General features: G+C 38.3%; 1 protein-coding gene across 3 annotated transcripts in view; it reads right to left on the bottom strand.

The window, feature by feature from the left end:
* The window catches only part of LEW3 (UDP-Glycosyltransferase superfamily protein), a 135,917-nt gene extending 117,941 nt beyond the window's left edge, over nucleotides 1-17,976 (bottom strand). The window contains exons 1-2 of one of the 3 annotated variants that reach the window (XM_089804530.1): nucleotides 17,875-17,976; nucleotides 17,511-17,721 (exon numbers count right to left, since the gene is read on the bottom strand). In XM_089804530.1, the coding sequence (XP_089660656.1) occupies nucleotides 17,511-17,720 (210 nt within the window). In that variant the 5' untranslated portion in view covers nucleotide 17,721; nucleotides 17,875-17,976. Of the gene's footprint in view, nucleotides 1-17,510 lie in introns of all 3 variants that reach the window. The other 2 variants (XR_016356994.1, XM_089804529.1) reach the window with 2 other exon arrangements.
* Nucleotides 17,977-20,078: the final 2,102 nt, after the last annotated feature.

Below are 20,078 nucleotides of genomic sequence, written 5' to 3' on the forward strand. Positions count from 1 at the left end.
CACTCAAAGTCAAAACAGGAGACTACAGAAGATTGAAAAACAATCAGAACATACTAAGGTCATCCATGATCTCCATAATTTTAGAAGAGTAAAAATTTTAAAATAAGAATTCTTTTGAATGGACATTAGATTCTTCATGTGGAGAAGCAACATCAACATTTGCAGTAGCTGCTTGATGTTTTGGTTTTGATAAACAATCTCTGGCAAAGTGACCATACTTGTCACAACTGAAGCATTGAATCTTCGAGAGATCCTTCCTCTTCTTTGGTTTAGAAGGTGAATCAGAATCCTTATCTCTATATCTCTTCAAATTTCCTTTCCTCCATTCAATTCCTTTTTTTTAGATGTATGAGCAGCAAGAATGTGATCTTCTTCATTGTGAGATTTTCGCCCATTTCCTCTTGCCTCCAATCTGCATTCCTCTTGAATGCAATCAGCTCCCAAGCAGTCAAGCTTTGGAAGTTCATCTCTTCCACTGATCCCTTCAATAAAGGATTCCCAAGAGTGAGGAAGGCAATTCATCACCAACATAAACAAGTCTTTGTCCTCAATTGATTCTCCAATATCATTTGCCTGATCCTTCAATTCTGTAATCTTCATAAAGAAAGATACAACAGACTCTCCTTTGGCCATCTTAATATGTAGAAGTTGACATCTCAAAACTAGGGCTCTGCTAGTGTTGTTGAATTCATACAAACTTTGAAGACAATCAAACATTGCTTTGGCTGAATTCAGCTTTGATACAAACAGTACCAAATGATCCTTTAACAGAATAAATCAAGATCTTTCTTGCCACAATGTTGTTCTTTCTCCATTGAACTTTCTCATTGTCATCTGTAGGCTCAACTACAGTAGACTTTACAAAATTCAGAAGATAATTTTCTTCAAGCACAACTAGCACCCTAAATTTCCATTAAGTAAAATTGGATGCCATCCAACGTATCTCCAACTTTCAGTTTGTTCACCATTGTAGAGAGTTGAAACAAACAAACTGAGATTAGAACAAGAAGTAATATATAACTTAAAGGATTCTGGTTCTAGACTGTTTCCTTACAGCCGCGCTAGTACCATGTTAAATTTTTGAACCAAGGTACAAGAATGCAATCAACAAAAACACAATAAAAATAGAAGATTACACAAGCAAAATTACCCTAAGGAGTCTCAGATGAGTTGAAGAAACAGCTCTCAAAGATGCATATAGCTAGAAACAAGAACATCACAGTCCATCATCACAAGTGTATTTCTGAGATAGCTCAAAGCAGATTATCACAGGTATGAAGGAGCTCTATCACTGCTACCTCATCATTAACAATATTTTATTGACGTTATTATTGTAATGGAAAAAATCAAGAAGATTGTAGTGTCCCTTTTTGAAAACGGATTTTATGATAAACAATAATAATAATATTAAAATATAAAAGAATACAAACAAAAATTAAATTATAAATATAAAGGAATACTACTAAACATAGCTTAAATTTAGTTAAGTTTGATGAATAGTCAAAAGGTATGAAATGAAAAGTGGCGACTCCCTTAAACATGAGATATGAATTGGAGAAGCAGCCTTCATTTGAAAGCGGCAGAGAAAGGAAAAGACAAAAGATGGTGTAAATCAAGAAAGAAATAATAGAGAAGAAAATAAGGAAGTGACTCCTTCAGATGGAAAAAGATATTAAGGTTAAGACTCCTCCCAAAGGGTTGTAATTATGAAAAGTTGTCACTCTCCTAGGGAGCAGAAAAGATGAGGGATTGTGACTCTTTCAAAAGATTGTAATTATGAAAGGTTGTCACTCTTCCAAAGAGCAGCAATGATGAAAGATTGTAACTCTTCCAAAGGGTTGGAATTATGAAAGTTAGTGATTCTCTCAAAGGACATGAATGATGAATGGTCGTGACTCTTTTGAAAGGTGGTAATTGTGAAACATCATGACTCTTGCCAAGGGGCAGACATGATAAAGAGATGTGACTTCTCCCTCACACTGCAAGATACAAATGGGAGAAGGTTTCATTTGAGGAAGATCTGAGGAAGATCAATTTCGCGGAATAATATATAATCCTCAAAGGCAATAATGAAAAGTGGTGACTCAATTCTCATGAAAGGCAGTGACCCTTTCACCAATAAAGTATAAAGAAGAAATCATTTCAAAAATTCAAGGGACATATCTATCATCACTCACCAATACATCAAATCAGCACACACTCAATCATCACTCATCAAGCTATGAATTCACATTTATTCGATTATCATTTACTAATATATCAAATCATCAAATTGGAGGAAATCATTCAATTGTCCATCAAACAGCAATTGGGAATCAGGCAAGCAGACCAGCAAACAATTCTTCCATCAATTCAATCAATCTATATTAATCGTGCAAACATTAGCAAAGTGGGGTCACTGAATACAAGAGATAAGCATTTTTTATCAAACAAGAAATGGCAGTCTCATTATTATTAAATTCAACAGCAATCTATATATTTGTCAAAGAATTTTGGTATATTCTATGAGGCCTGAGATTCTGATTACACAAAACTGTTATTTACCTTCCATTTGAAATTAAAACAGGAAAACTGTATAGATAACACATATTGCTATAGTTATATACATAAATTGTTTATTCTTGTTACTATGTAGTCTATGCATAATAGAGTAGATACAATGACTCCTTTAAACTTTCAGCCAATCTACCATTCCATTATTGAGGGAAAGCATATGAGGAATGCAAGTAACATAATTGTACATTTGAGTTGGGTAACCCTGTACAGGGCTGGGAGAGCAAATGGTAAGTGGCATTTCATGCTCATGGACTTGATGCATAGGCTCAAGGTGCCTTATATTATCTCCCATGGTGCTTCATAATATGGATAAGTTGTCGGGGAAGCTTTATGGGAATCACACATTTACATTATGAATATTATTATGATGATTAAAAGTATATTTTTAAAATTGCTAAGCTATATGTTTATTTATCTTTCATAACTAATCTAGTTGCACGCTCTTAATCAAGACAGTAAGTTGACAATTTGCATTCCCAAGCATAACCCAAACCCCATTTGGAAATCCTAGGGAAAATTGAGTAAGGGTATCTATAGGGGACATTACAATTGGTATTAGAGCAATAATCTTGCAAGCCCATAGGACAAACCTACTTTAACCACCATCTAATTAGGATTTTAACAGTTCTGTCCTTCTCTTAAGTAGGTCAAAATAAAATCAGTAGGTCAGCATTGCATTTCTATATGTATGTGCCTTTAATTACTCGTGTATAATATAAGCATGCTTAGTCTGTAATATTCCCAAGGTGAACTGTAGCTGATCTCGATCCGTAGGCAATTACTTGGATAGCCTTGTCGTGTGCTCCCAGTAGCAAATGCTTCAGGTAGTTCTCCCTCCGTGCTTCGGGTAGTCTTTCTAGTGCCTCAGGTAGTTCTCCTCCGTGCCTTTGGTAGTCTTTCTAGTGCCTCAGGTAGTTCTCCTCTATGCCTTGGGTAGTCGGTGCATTAGGTACGGTGGAATCGGGAGGCGAAAGGGGTGACCGTACGGTGGTTGTTGGGAGGTGGAGTGTATGCGGAGAGTGCCAAGGTGGCTGTACGGTGTGCTGTACGGCTAATAGGTGAAGGATGGATGGGAAGTACAGTGGATTGAAAAGATGGTAGGTCGTACGGGTGATGAAGAGGCCGTACGGGAATGTCCAAATGCCACACAAATGGTGTTCGAGCCACAATAAGGAATGCAGATTCGCTCATACAAACAAAAGAAGGTCAAATGCAATATTAGAACTCGAATACGAATGATTCTTCAATATATGCTAAAAGATGGTGCTCCGATTTGCCAGATCCGAGCGAAGTGATACAAGCGACAGAATAGGGTGAGGGTTTAATCCCACCGAAACCGAGATGACCAAATAGGGAAGATCTTTTACTTCCGAAATGGCGAACAATAGGGAATCCCAACAGGAATTTACAGTATAAAGAAAATAAATCAAATCGCATACTAACTACAATCTACATGCCGTGCTTAAATACCCTTCGAATAAACATCCCAAGGGTGTACAAAGATAGCCGGCGGTCAACACCTATGGAACAATTAATTAAAAATGGGTCCGAGATATACTAAATCAATCAGAACCCACCGATACAAACATTAATAACTTGGGCCTCAAATTAATTAAAATTGGGAACATTACAAATCCTCGCCGCCCAAAAATTGCTTGTCCTCAAGCAATTCACAACTCCAGGATCCCAAACTATGCGTGGAGGTCGATAGTTGTATCTTTTGAAGTCTTCATGTAGCATCATGACCACATACACACACTTAGGAAAGGAGAGTAAATATTCATCAAACTTTTGCTGCGCCACTTTGATATAAACATTGTGGTGTCTTGAGTCACCGAGATCCCAAGGATGCCAATCATAACATACATCGATGTCATCATGTTCATCAATCTCTTCAGGTATGGTCATACACACAGACGCCTATGTTGGTACAAACCCAACAATTCTAGCTATAGATAAAACCTTGGCAGCACACAGAACCCCGGTTGAAACCTCGACGATGGATAGAGCCTCGACAATAAGCAATGTCTCAATGGTTGTAGTTGCACTGGCGGACACACAATAATGACATGGATGACCACAACAACGATGATGGGCACAAGCTCGATGTCGGAAACAAATACAACGACGTTGACTAACACAACAATGGTGACAGACGCAACGACGACGATGAATACAACAGCATTGGTAACAAACACAATGATGGTGACTGACATAGCGATGGTGACAAACGCAATGACGACGACAAATACCACGACGGTAGTGATGGTGACGGATACAACAACGATGATGGATACAAACTCAATGACGGTGACAAATACAATGACAAAGACAGACACGACGGTGGCAAACATAACGGTGACTGACATAAACTGAATGACAGTGATGGACACAACAACGGTAACAGACATGATGGTGACGAACATGGTGCGAGACTTTGCAACAAACATGGTGACAATGATAGACACGGCGACGGCCACGACAACGGTGACAAAAACAAACACAACTATGGTGACGGATATAACCACTGTGACAGACGTACAACTTTGGCGACAGACATAACCACAGTGATGGACATAGCTTTGGTAACAGACACACAGTCTCGGCAACAACCTTGGTGATGGGCATAACTTGATCTATACATGTCTTCACAAGATCTATGCAAGCAACCTCTTCATTTTTTTGGTGTTCTCCCTAGGTTGGTGTAGAAGAAAGATTTAACAAATCCTCTTGGAGCAGCCTTGTAATAATGCCTTCCTTCTGGTGTAATGCATCGTCCTTATTATTACCATCTATTTTCTCCCACTTGTGCAAATGAGATATTAGCTTTTCTTCACAATGCTTGAAAATATGACTAACCAATCTACATGCAGCTATAGAGGGGACACATTCGAGATTACGAATAGCCCATAACATAGATGTGATGGGTTGGGATATTTCATCCATCTCCTCAATGCACGAAATCATAAGGCTCTCCATAGCAACTGAAACCTTAGTATCATGATCTTCCTTGATGGTGGCCAAAAAGTGATGAAACATGTCGTCGACCAGATTTTGCAATTTGACATATAACAGGAGGTTACCCATTTTAACATTGGCACAATTCTCCACGATTGTAGATTTTCTGAAAAAGGGATCAGCACTAATGTCATCTAGACTTTGAAAGTTGTCAACAATCAAATGCAGGATCTCTATCATGGTGTTATCATCATATGGTGTTCTAGGAGCCAATACTCTCAAGATCTCACTAAGACATGCAACAACTACCAACCTTTTATCCTTGTCTGACTTAAGACATTTTTAATCGGTGAGAGGATTCTCTGTATAAATCTTGAAGGTAATTGGTTAAACAAACATACTTCCAACAAATCTAATGGAAGATCAACACCTTTGCTAAGCTCCTTGCCAATCCCATGTAGTGTCTTCAACCACCACTCTCTGTCGCTACTTGGCGCCATAACGCTATCCCAATCCCAAAATCTCTCAATCATCCCAATAGGATGGCAAGATCACTGGCTCTGATACCACTGTAATGTTCCTAAGGTGAACTGTAGCTGATCTCGATCCGTAGGCAATTACTTGGGTAGCCTTGTCGTGTGCTCCCAGTAGCAAATGCTTCAGGTAGTTCTCCCTCCGTGCTTCAGGTAGTCTTTCTAGTGCCTCAGGTAGTTCTCCTCTGTGCCTTGGGTAGTCTTTCTAGTGCCTCAAGTAGTTCTCCTCTGTGCCTCGGGTAGTCAGTGCATCAAGTATGGTGGAATCAGGAGGCGAAAGGGGTGACCGTACGGTGGTTGTTGGGACGTGGAGTGTATGCAGAGAGTGCCAAGGTGGTCGTACGGTGTGTTGCATGGCTGATAGGTGAAGGATGGAAGTACGATGGATTGAAAAGATGGTAGGCCGTATGGGTGATGAAGAGGTCGTACAGGAATGTCCAGATGCCACACAAATGGTGTTCGAGCCACAATAAGGAATTTAGATTCGCTCATACAAACAGAAGAAGGTCAAATACAATATTGGAACTCGAATACGAATGATTCTTCAATATATGCTAAAAGATGGCGCTCCGATTTGCCAAATCCGAGCTAAGTGATACAGGCGACGAAATAGGGTGAGGGTTTAATCCCACCGAAACCAAGATGACCAAATAGGGAAGATCTTTCACTTCCGAAATGGTGAACAACAGGAAATCCCAACAGGAATTTGCAGTATAGAGAAAATAATCCAAATCACATACTAACTACAATCTACATGTCGTGCTTAAATACCCTTCGGATAAACATCCCGAGGGTGTACAAAGATAGCTGATGGTCAACACCTACGGAACAATTAATTAAAAATGGGTCTGAGATATACTAAATCAATCAGAACCCACCAATACAAACATTAATAACTTGGGCCCCAAATTAATTAAAATTGGGAACATTACAAATCTTGCCAGCTTGTTGGGATGATTGAGAGATTTTGGGATTGGGATAGCGTTATAGCGCCAAGCAGCGATGGAGAGTGGTGATTGAAGACACTACATGGGATTGGCAAGGAGCTTAGCAAAGTTGTTGATCTTCCATTAGATTTGTTGGAAGTATATTTGTGTAAGGTTACCCAATTACCTTCAAGATTTATACAGAGAATCATCTCACCAATTAAAAATGTCATAAGTCAACCCAGGCTCTTAAGACACCATGACAAGGAGAAAAGGTTGGTAGTTGTTGCATGTCTTAGTGAGATCTTGAGAATATTGGCTCCTAGAACACCGTATGATGATAACACCATGATAGAGATCTTGCATTTGATTGTTGACAGCTTTCAAAGTCTAGATGACATTAGTGCTGATCCTTTTTGCAAAAAATCTACAATCGTGGAGAATTGTGCAAATGTTAAAATGGGTAACCTCCTCTTAGATCTCGAATTGCAAAATCTGGTCGACGACATGTTTCATCGCTTTTTGGCCACCATCAGGGAAGATCATGATACTAAGGTTTCAGTTGCTATGGAAAGCCTTATGATTTTGTGCATTGAGGAGATGGATGAAATATCCCAACCCATCACATCTATGTTATGGGCTATTCGTAATCTTGAATGTGTCCCCTCTATAGCTGCATGTAGATTGGTCAGTCATATTTTCAAGCATTGTGAAGAAAAACTAATATCTCATTTGCACAAGTGGGAGAAAATAGATGGCAATAATAAGGACGATGCATTACACCAGAAGGAAGGCATTATTACAGGGCTTCCCCTTGTAATGTTCCTAAGGTGAATCATAGCTGATCTCGATCCGTAGGCAATTACTTGGGTAGCCTTGTCGTGTGCTCCCAGTAGCAAATGCTTCAAGTAGTTCTCCCTCCGTGCTTCGGGTAGTCTTTCTAGTGCCTCAGGTAGTTCTCCTTCATGCCTTGGGTAGTCTTTCTAGTGCCTCAGGTAGTTCTCCTCTATGCCTTGGGTAGTCAGTGTATCAGGTACGATGGAATCAGGAGGCGAAAGGGGTGACCATACGATGGTTGTTGGGAGGTGGAGTGTATGCAGAGAGTGCCAAGGTGGCCGTACGGTGTGTTGTACGGCTGATAGGTGAAGGATGGTAGGGAAGTATAGTGGATTGAAAAGATGATAGGCCGTACAAGTGATGAAGAGGCCGTACGGGAATGTCCAGATGCCACACAAATGGTGTTTGAGCCACAATAAGGAATGCAAATTCGCTCATACAAACAAAAGGTGGTCAAATACAATATTAGAACTCGAATACGAATGATTCTTCAATATATGCTAAAAGATGGTGCTCCGATTTGCCAGATCCGAGCAAAGTGATACAGGGGACGGAATAGGGTGAGGGTTTAATCCCACCGAAACCGAGATGACCAAATAGGGAAGATCTTTCACTTCCGAAATGGCCAACAACAAGGAATCCCAACAGGAATTCGTAGTATAGAGAAAATAATCCAAATCGCATACTAACTACAATCTACATGCCGTGCTTAAATACCCTTCAAATTTGTACAAAGATAGCCGGCGATCAACACCTACGGAACAATTAATTAAAAATGGGTCTGAGATATACTAAATCAATCGGAACCCACCAATACAAACATTAATAACTTGGGCCCCAAATTAATTAAAATTGGGAACATTACATAGTCCATGTTTATTATAAGCATGCTCCTCACATGCATGCCTTGTGTCTCCTTCACCATTGATGGACTTCAACATGTTCACTCCTTGAGAACATTCCTCAAGCATGATTTGTACCTTTGTGTACTCTTCATGCCTTACATGTCTTACAAGTATTTATGTATATTGCTTCATACATTACATGTCTGATGTGTATACTTCATGCATTACGTGCATTTATATTGCCTCCTGCCTTACAAATATCCATCCATGCCTTATGTGTATGATTCATGCCTTATATACTAAGTTATTGATTGACAACTCCAAGACCTGGAGGCAGAAGTGGTGTTGTCTGGAAGCTAATTCGGATTGGGAAAAAACACACCCACAGGGCATTTGAGGGCCCTAGATGCGCTGCCTATGAGCCTCCATAGGCATCCGAGAGCCTCCATGAGCATCCACATGCCCAAAAGTCTATTTTGACATTTGTTTGAAGAAAACAACTTCAAAACATTATATAACATGTGATTTATATCATTTTTTATCATTTTTGGGTTCTAAACCCCAAAAAAGAGGCTATTCATTCTTTTTTCATCTCATTTGTTTGCAGCTAGGTTCTCTTCACATTCAGTCTTTTTTCATCTCATTTCTTTTGGGTTCTAAACCCTAAAAGAGGCCATTCATTCTTTTTTCATCTCATTTGTTTGCAGCTAGGCTCTCTTCACATTTAGTCTCCATTTTGGCATTTAGAAGACAAGGCGATTATTTTCAAAGAGGATCGTTTGTGTTCCACTAAGGAGATCTAAGCATCTAAGGTAAGCATTTGATCCCATTCTTGAGGCCTTTAAAGATTTTTTTTTGAGATTTTGATGAATTTTTTCAAGTTTGGGAAGAAATTCTAAAGTTTTTTTCAATTTATTTTTGTTTAAATAAAGAAACAAATTTAGCTATCTATTTTAATATTTTTGAATCTTTTTTTTAGCACTTGTATGTTTGATGTTCATAGTTTTTTTCTAATTTAAATGTATTAAATTTCTTATTATAGCAAGAAATTAGATTGTAGTGTGCAAGAATGGCTGCCAGCGGTGGTCAAAGTTTAGTGGGAGTGCAAGGAGCCAATAGATACAAAATTGATGTAGGAACTCCTTTATGGAGACATACCACAAGAATCTCACATGTTTCAGGAAGTGGCTCATATCTTTGGAAGTGCAATTGTTGTGATATAAAAAATAAAACCATTCAATAGCTCATATTCTCAGGTCAAACTTCATTTTATGAGCCCTTATGGTAAAGGAATAAAAATGTACAAAGGAAAAGATGGGAATAGGAACCGTACAGTAGCCCTTTCTTGTGGTCTTTTCCCATCCATACGGTCGCTTGTTTCTCTGCGTTTGTACGGTTTCCTCCTACTATTGTGTGGTGATACTTTTTGATGCTTATGTATGGTGTTGTCTCCAATGTTCTCTACACTCTATATGGGATCTTCTGAAACTGGTTCCCCTCACTTGTGTCCATGATTTTATGTCCGTACGCTGTACGATAGTGTCTTCCCCTCATCGTATGGTGCATGTTTTGTGTCTTCGTGCAAGATCCGTACAGTACTGATTGGTGATCGTACGCTGTGCATTTCTGGTTGCTACGTAGTTCCTTTTGTCTCCTTGTGCAAATTATGAGATGTGTTTTCCGTGCTATCGACACCTTTCTAGTAAATCCGTCATGAGGTGTAACCTTTTCTTTTTGTGCGGTCCGTTCATTGTGTACCGTATGGTGGAATCTTTCCTTTTCTTAAGTTCATACAGTATATTCTTCCTCTTGTACTTGCCATATGGTATGTTCTTTCCTTCAGCTTCAGTCGTAACCGTTTTTCCTTCTTTCGCTTCTTTATATTCCTTCGGCCATTCATTTTCCTCTCCTTTATTATCTTCGTCGACCCTTAACATATTATAGCTCAGAAAGAGCTTGTAGTCCTCCATCTACCAATGTAGTAGGCCATTCACCGAGTCTAAGTCATCATCGATAGACCCTCCTTCCAGTCTCAATGCTCCCTCTTCATCAGGTTCCATCCTCTTCTTCACCTCGTCGTCCCCTCCACCTTCACCTTCGGAATCCAACGACGCTGCCTCCTCACCTATCATCTATGTGTGTAAGTCGATTACAAATCTTCGGCCTCCACATTCCATGGACAGGGTATTCCACCTCCAATCATGTTTCACCTTTGCCTATACCAGCCAACCCCGTCCAAGGATGGCGTCATACCCTTTTCTTTTTAACGAAATGACCACAAAATCCAACAAGAATGGTTGTGTGCCAATAGTTACAGGCTTTGCTATCAGGGTCCCTAGGGGCTTAATCCCCTGCTAATCAGCAGTGAGTAATTGAAATGTAGGTGGCCACAACGTAGGTTGTCCCAACTTTTTCCATATATCCTCCGGTAATATGTTTACTCCTGACATTGTTGACAATTGTGTTTATGAGTACAGTTCCCAAGATACCCATCTCTACTATTGTCGGATGTCTTCCCATAGTGAGTGCCAATAGCATTTGGTCTATTGCAGTCGCTTCGCTAACCTCCTTTCCTGTCTCTTCTGTTGCTTTCAAGAGTGGTGTCATGTTCAATATCGTCATCCGCAACTGAGGCATTGTAAGAAGGTCATTTAATTTCATAGGAACTTCCATTTGTATTACCTGCCTTATAATATTTTGTTCTGCCAGGTTCCTCTTCCAGGTGTCGGCAGTGTCTTTTGTTTGTAGTTTTTTCATTTCCATTTGTTTGTCCAACTTTGTTCATGCTTGCTGCAACCTCTTCTTTTCTTCCTCTACATCTAGGTACATTGCATTCTTTGTTTGTTCGCGAGTGATGGCTAGTATCTTCACATCACATGTTTCGATGCTTAATAGGTTCACCCCTTGCTTCGGGCATTTTGAATCCTCATGGTCTCCTAGACCACACCATCTACATAACAACTATGGCGTTTCACGCAAGGCATTGTATCATCAACTGTCCACTTGAGTCGTACTGTATCCGACTTCGGCTTCCATTGTTATTATTATTATTACCAACTCGTCCGCGCGGGTTATTGTTACGATATCCTCCAAAGGTTGCGTCATTGTTCGTGTTTGTTGCTCCTCCAGTTGATAGTTCCTGTGTCAGTAACACTTATTGGTGTCCCTTTGTCTTCATATTGAACGGGCATTCCTTCGTGGAATGTCCCACAATCTGGCAGATATTGCAAAATTGTTTTTTCAGGCAAAAGCCCTTTATGTGGCCCTCCTCCTTATAGTTCGTACACCACAATTCTCCTTTCACTGAGTTAAGATTCTTTTTCAAATTTTTTGATTCCTTCATCATCCGTAACATATCTTTCTGCAATGCTCGAACTTTCTTGCTTGATTCTTCATCGTTGTTGCTACTTCCAAAAGATGAATCATCTGAGTCCGATGATTTGTGCTTCTTTTTTTTGCTCGCTTTTTGTTCATGCTCTAGATCCATCGCCCAATTATACACATCTATGTACGATGCTGAGGTACAATCTTCATTTTCTCCTTTAGTGCCAGCCATAGCCCTTTGGCAAACCATCATTTCTTTAATCCATCCGCTGGTGGGCTCTCCATCTTCCCCACCAATTCTTTCAACCTTCTTGCATATACACAAATCGTTTCATTCTTTCCCTACTTCGTACTATATATTTCTGCTACGATTTCATTATCATCCCTTAGTAATCGAAACTCTGCTATGAATTCTTTCTTAACTTTCGGCCATGTAGTTAATTTTTGAGGATTGGCATCTACAAACCAATCAATTGCTACACCCCATAGGGTGGCCAAGAATTGTTAGACCATTTGCTGTCCATATTGTTTCGCATGTTTTGCAATATCTGATCGGATATGTCATCCCATCACCGTTGAACTTCGACAATTTTTCCTTTGGTCCCACCATTGTTACTTTCTTCTGATTCTATGATACTTGTTGTGTACCTCCATTGTTCTGAGCACCCGCGCTGTTCTGAGTACCCGCGCTGTTCTGAGTACCCGCATTGTTCTACACAACCGCGCTGCTTCGGATAACTACCCTACTTTGGACAATCGCATTACTCGGTGAGAAAAGACCTTCCTCAAGTGATGTTCAATTTTCTGCCTATATCCATTTGTCGAGTGTATCGGGAACGAAGAGTTCACTCCACACTCATGCTCCTTCGGTACTTCGAGCCGTGCAAGTTACTTCCCTTCCGTTCGGATTCTCTACCCTCGATGTATACAAGTTAAGGAACTCCTCCCTCATCTCTTCCACCAAATTCAATCGCTAGCGAGTTTCTTCGAGCAATTCCTCAACACTCCTCAATTTGCTAGGTGAATGCACTCCCTCCGTCTATGCTCCTTCACCCCCTCGGTGTCTGTCGGTAAGCTATTGAAACTTCTGTCTGAGCTCCACCTGTTGTGTTAAAATTAATACTTCATGTGTTGTGTGTATCTCATCCTTATCTTTTATCTTATTCCTATCCTTGTTAAGTAGATTCGGCATTAATCTTCATAACACTTCCTTCGTTCCAGATTTGGCTGGCAACAGCGCCAAATGTTTATCGTGTAGGGTAAAAGGAAACTTATCGCATCTAGTACAACAAGATATAACACAGAACAGATACTTTATTCATATACGCAAAATGCACTCCAATGCTTACAATATGATTATGATGATGTCTCAATAGTCCCTTCCGGACGGTGTACATATACTTTCCCAAAGGGGTGACTCAACCGTCACGTACCCTTTCGAATAGACTTCTACCCGTTGGCTACAATATAGAATTTACCGACAACAGGGGATGTCTAACGCATAAATAGAAGGATATATAAAAGAACAAAAAGAGGTTGATAAATTGGTTAGAAGATCAAAACAAACTTCTTATCAACCTCCATCCAAAAAGAAAAAAATGCAATTACCCATTGAACCAGTTGTATCCTCCAAACATCCATTCTAGGAAGTACCTATACTAGAAGTGGAAGAGGAAGAAGTAGAAATTACCGACCACAAAATAGGTCCATTGGACATGGCATTTTAAATGGAAGCAAGAGAGCTTGTTGATCGAGACATTGCACATTGCCTCTATGACAATGGTCTTCCTTTCAACTTGGTGACATCACCCATATTGGAAGGAGATAGTGGCAGCCATCGATAAAGCATAAATTGATTACATAGGTCCCGGATATGAAAAGATGTGTACAAACCTATCGCAAAAAGAGAAGACTTTTGTAGAGAGATCCCTTCAACCAATTAAAAACTCTTAGAAAACTTCACTAGATTCTATTGTTTCTAATAGATCGAAAGATACAAGAAACAGGCCATTGATTAATTTGATTGCAGCGCCCCCAAAGGTGTGATGTTTTTGAAGGAAATGATTGTGAAGGGTAAGTGGAAGATTCACAGTTCATTTCCAAAATTATCATAAGTCTATAGTGTTGGTGGGTAGTGAGAATGTGGTTTAGGTGATTACGCACAATGCAAAAAAATTTAGGGGTGCAACTGTTCTAGTTGAGGGCTGGTATGAAAATATTTTTTGGACACCACGTAAAATACACTCCCTCAACTTGGTCATGCAACAAATGGGCACTCAAATGGATTGGGTGAAACAAATATACCAAGTGGGGGAGGAAATACAGATGTTTGTGACGAACCATCAAATGTCGCAATCAATATTCACATTATTATTATAAAATTGAGCAGCAGTCTATACACTAGTCAATGAATTTTGGTATGTTGTATAAGGCTTGAGATTGTCATTAGGCTGAACTGGTATTCATAGGAAAATTATATAGATAACACATATTTCTATACACGCACACAGTCAATACATAATAGACCAGATATAACAATTCCTTTATATAGAGTAGTTTAACCTTTCATCCAATCGACCATTCTGGTATGGAGGGAAGATAGGGCATATTAGGAATGCAAGTAGCATAAGGGTCCATTCAAGTTGGATAACCCCAGGTGGGGCTGGAAAGCCGAACGGCCAGTGCCATTCCATGCTCGTGTGCTTGATGGATAGGCTTTTTGTACCTTTTGTGATTTATCATGGTGATTCCTAATGTGGATATGTAATGTCCCCATTTTTCCCAGCATTGGAGTTTCAGGGATTAGCCTATTATTGTGATCCTCGTAGGCTAATTATTGTGGATAGAGGGTCTTCTATAGCAATGGCTTGGCTTGGGAGGGTTTTATCTTCTCCACATTTTAATAAGCTACAGGTTGGTCTTCGCTTAGCTCAGATTGGACTTCGTTTGGGCTTAGTTTTGTGTACTCACTATTTGTGGCGAGTTGGTATTGATCGAGATGGACCTTTTCTATTTTTTGAAAGTGCATTTGGTCACATGGAAAAATAATAGGTATGACTCCTATTTCAGATGGCGTATTTAAATGATAAGTATTTTGGGAGTTATTATGTTTTTAGTGGCCAAATTATTATTAATTATTACATGACTTATTATAAAGTTATAATTTAACTTTATAATTTCACTTAACTTAAAAGTTGAGTTATCATTAGAAAGTGTCATTTATTAATTAGTTAAGCAAAGTCAAGTGAGAGAATCTAAAGGAAGCTTTTAACTAGTGTTGTGTGGTGAAGCTTCTTGAGTGAAGTTACATTTTAACAACAAAAAGGAATTTGAAGGTTATAAATACAAGCCCATTTGCTGAGAAAAGCACGCTTGAAAAGATATTTGTTTTTTGTGCCTTTGTGGCTTTTCCTGATTTCTGATTTGTGAGCCCTTGCTGAAGTATAAGGGTCTCATCTAAGAAGTTCTTGGCAATTGTGCTGCAGTATACAATTAGCCAACATTCTCCTACTGTATTCCTATAGCTAAGGAGAACAATCTTTATTATTATATTCTCTCATCTTCTGATCTAGCTGAGGGTTTGAGTAGTTTCTGAGGCTTCCTGAAGATCGTATTGTTTCCAGTCTACTACTGAGGTATAGTAGAATTGGAATTGGAGACCGGTGAATTAATTTGGTGTCTTCAATTACTGTTATTATTGTTCCTTGAAGATAATTGTTCTAAGATTTAATTCTATCTGCACTTGTTGCTGGGAGACACCTTGGTTTGGAATTTTAATTGCAATTCTACCTGGAAACCTTAAGTGTTCGATCTGCATTGGTGAGGGTGGCTGTTGACATATTTATCTGTGTTCATATTGCTGCCTGGAAGGGTTCGAGCTGTTTAATTAAATTGGTGTGATTGCAATCTGAAATTCGTGATAGGGCATAAGAGGTTGCTGATTGACATTTGTATGTAGCGTTTTTGTTCAGCTGGTGGCTTTAGTGAGTTTCGAAATTAACATACACTCTCCACAGAGCTGGGTGGCATACATGTCAGGGTCTGCATTTACTGCCAAGCCGTGTGGGAAGCTAGCAATCACCCACATGTGCGGTTCCAGCACAACGTCCAACAAAAAGGAAAGACCTGCGGCTGTTTGGTGAGAACGATTTACTAGAACAGATTGGGTTCCAGTCTAGACAAGCTGCGATTTGATATCCAGCTTCTTGGCATTTACATGGAGCAAGGAGGAGTTGAATCACACCCACAGGATAGCTCCAGCATACTTTAATACATTCAAATCCAGGTCTATGCCAAGAGATTAGTTTCAATGTTGCAAAGGAACCAGGTTCATTTCAATTTGTTCATTGCGGATTGTGCAAGCTATTAAATAAAATCAATGACATTTCAATTAATCTTGGTGTGGCTCTAGTTAAATGTTGGTTATTCTCTCTAGCTAGTTTTTTGCATCCAAAATTAAAAAGGTGGTAAGTAAAGAATAGTTCAGATAACAGTATCGCAGTCAGAGGACAGTTAGGGTTCTTACAGGATAGGTGATTGGGGAAATCTTTCTAGGAATCCCATGTGTACATTATGAGTATCATTATGCTTATTAGAATTATATTTTTAACAATGTTGAATTATATGTTTATTCATCTTTGAGAACTAACCTGGTTGCAGGCTCTAAATCAAGACATTAAGTTTGACGAATTACATTCCCGAGCATAATCCAAGCCCCATTTGGGAATTCAAGGGCAAATTAAGTAAGAATCTGAATAGGGGCATTACAAAGATACCAATAAGGGATATTACATTCTGCATTTATGACAGTGTTTTAATTGTCTCGTGATTATAAGAAGTATGGTTCTGTTCTGAGTAGATGAGTTAATATGCATAATGGCATTTTTCAATGTTCCTAGTTCTACAATGAATTAGACCAGAAGTTGCCTTGAAAGGCAAACTGCTCGCAGTACTGATTGAAACGCGGGATTATGCATAAAACGACTTAATTGAATTTAATGAAGAATTATAAATAGAATTGTTACACAAAGCCCGTGCCCAAAGAGAACTTGTTTTGGAGGTTTGGACCGCTGGTAGTGTTTTCAGTGGGAAAGGAAAGAGATTTATTTGAAAGCAAAAAGCATGAGTTTTGTCATTGTATTTTTCTGAGGTGTATCAATTTGTTGATGTATTCAGGATTCAACCCCGTGGAGATTAAGTATTGAGTCTCGCTGCCAAATACCACTATCACATTTCCAAAACATGTTGAAATCGGGGCCTGCTAGAGGACGAATATAGGCAACTTGGCTAATAATCTGGTTGACTTTTTTTTCAAATTTTGAAAGTAAATAATAATCTATCGAGCCGACTCTTCATGTTATTTGACCAAAATTGAGTGCAACACTATGAAAAATAGTTTTTTTCCAAAATAGCATTAGCCCGTGATTGTTGCAAGTTCTGCTAATTGAGGATTAATTTTTTGTCTTAAATGTCAAAATTTAACCAACTGATGAGCCCGGTCAATAAATAGAACCTCAATGAGAGAGACTTACCTGAGGAGGAAAAAGAAGAGTTACACCGAAGCGATCTAGAGCTCGAGCTTGAAGACTCTGGGGAGTAGCTTCGTCGCCGGTATAAATAAAACATGTCAGATGAGGGGCTTCTTCCTGAATGGCCTTCACTGCGCACCACAACACCTTTTCACCTCCACCACCGTCGTTGGTATAGGGATGAAAGAACGCAACAGCCCTTTTCCTCCTCATTCTGCCCACCATTACCATTATTGCAATAAAACTTAATACTGCGATTGATATCAATCCACAAACCCACGCAAATATCAACATCCTGAGAGTCTGTAATAATGTTTAAAGGAGTCTCCTCTTGCCTAAGTATATATTTTCGGTTAGCATTTACAACCTAGTCAAAGGCAGCGCCGCCAGGTAGCCCTCCTTAGGATGCTGTCCCAGGCTTCAGGAACGATTTTATGAGACGAGGTGCAGGGCCGAATTGTTTTTATCGCAATATACAATTTGTCAAAATCTATATAGAAACAATTCTATAATTAATTAATTATTTCTATAATTTATATATTTATATATATAATATTATAATTAGATATATTTGTGAACATAAATTCACATCTATTGGGAAATAAGTCTTACGAATATTTTTTAAATTTTCTTTATGAGATCATAGTCTTATAACATCTATGATTGAGTGCTAATATCTAATTTTGTAAAGAAAAAAATTTAACTTCTCAATGCATTATGTAAATAAAATTAGACTACTAATAATGTATGCAATTAATTATAGATCAATTTAAGTCAATAAATTATCTTAAATATAAATAAATAAGAATTATTTAATTTTAGAATAATAATAAAGAATCTATATTAATATTTTTTTTGGAATATGATGGTTTTGGTATAGAAATTCAATCCTTGTGATATAATGAATGTAGAGTTAAAATAATTCCAAAATATTTTACAATTTCTAAGTCACATAGATTGGATTTTAGTAAATGATCTAGCAAAAAATTATAGTAGAAATATATTCGCTGCCTCCTTCCCTATGTTTGAACTTGTCAAAAAAATGTTTATGAACAGAGCAAAGGAGGCTATCAAATTATTATGATCAAGCATTAAGTATGTTAAGGAAATATCAATTGTATCCCCCATTTACTAACTTTGTGACCATCATAGTTAGTGTCATCTAAGTATATTACATCAAGTTCTCTTAAATAATTTTCCTAAATGGACTAGAACAAGTCAAGGCAAATAATTTTAGACATCATCCACAAGCATTATTTTGGAGAAGTTTTCAATTCAATTGTGTATATTATTGTGTTGACATTGTCAAATAGATTTTGTGATCCTTAATCAATAGGGGGGAGACAATGATACAGACATACCTATAGTCAAGGATATCTAATCAATGACCTCAAAGGACTTTCTCATCATGTGAATTATGTAGAGAAGTGGAAGTCCTTTATCAATACAATTTTGACACAAGTATTTAACATAGAAAACCTATTAAGGGAAAACCGCCTAGGAACCGGCAACCCAAAAAATTTACTCTTCTGAATTGAGCTCTATTAGGAGTCCTTGTTAAAGGTTACATACACATTATTAATATGACCTTGTTAGAGGATTTTTACCAAAGATCATCTAGATCTTATCAATCCTTGAAACTTCTAAAGAGTGGCCTGCTCTAAAGGATCTCCAAAACATTCAACAGAATGTCACCATAGAGGATTTCAATAAGACTATTAGTTCCACTTGGTTAAGAGATTTTTTGCTACAATGATTAGAAAGTAACAATGAAATTATATGTTAGGTTTTAGCACTACCTTTCTTGTTCAGATCTCTATGTCACTCTATCTATTTCTTGTTTTTTAATTCTTCTGATCCCTACTGGATGATTCACACACTTTGTTGGAAACTACAAATTGGAATAATTGTTATGTTGTCATTGATGTCAAATCTTACTGGTGAGACATTTGCTAACAGTGTAGAGTGTCATATCAGTTGATTGATGAAGAGGATTTCAAAAGAGAGATAACTAAATGAACTAATGAATTTGTTGAGTAAAGAGGAATAAGTATGATGGAATTACAATGGGCATTTTATCAGTTAGTCTTTGATAAGATAATGTGTTGTTTAATCATTATATGCAGTGAAGAATATAGTTGAGTTAATGTATAGAAGAGAAGACAAGAAGTAGAGTAAAACATTAAGCTTGACTGAGTGATAGTTTTATTAGGTCAATGAAGCAAAAGATTAAGAAACGTAAGAGATAGTTGAGCAAGCAATATCAATCTAGTGTCAGTTATGGTCGAATAAGATCAAGAAGGACAATGTAGTAGCGATCGAGCATAGTAAAGACCGAGTGACCAATGTAAGCCGAGCAAGATAGAACAATAGAGAACAAGCTACCTAGTGTTGACCCGAGCAGAACAACACAGTTTGTGAAGAATCGAGTTTTGAGGCCGACATAGTTGAATTTTTGGATTGGTCAAAACACGTGGATAACAAGGATTGTTGAGCTGGTGTATTTAATGCATGAATTGAGTTTGTTAAGTGATTAAAGGAAAGGATTCAAGGAGAAGTTTCTAGTAGTTT

The sequence above is a fragment of the Cupressus sempervirens genome, chromosome 10, assembly GCF_028749045.1.
Source record: "Cupressus sempervirens isolate cs-2001-9-10 chromosome 10, ASM2874904v1, whole genome shotgun sequence".
In the NCBI taxonomy this organism is placed as follows: Eukaryota; Viridiplantae; Streptophyta; class Pinopsida; order Cupressales; family Cupressaceae; genus Cupressus; species Cupressus sempervirens.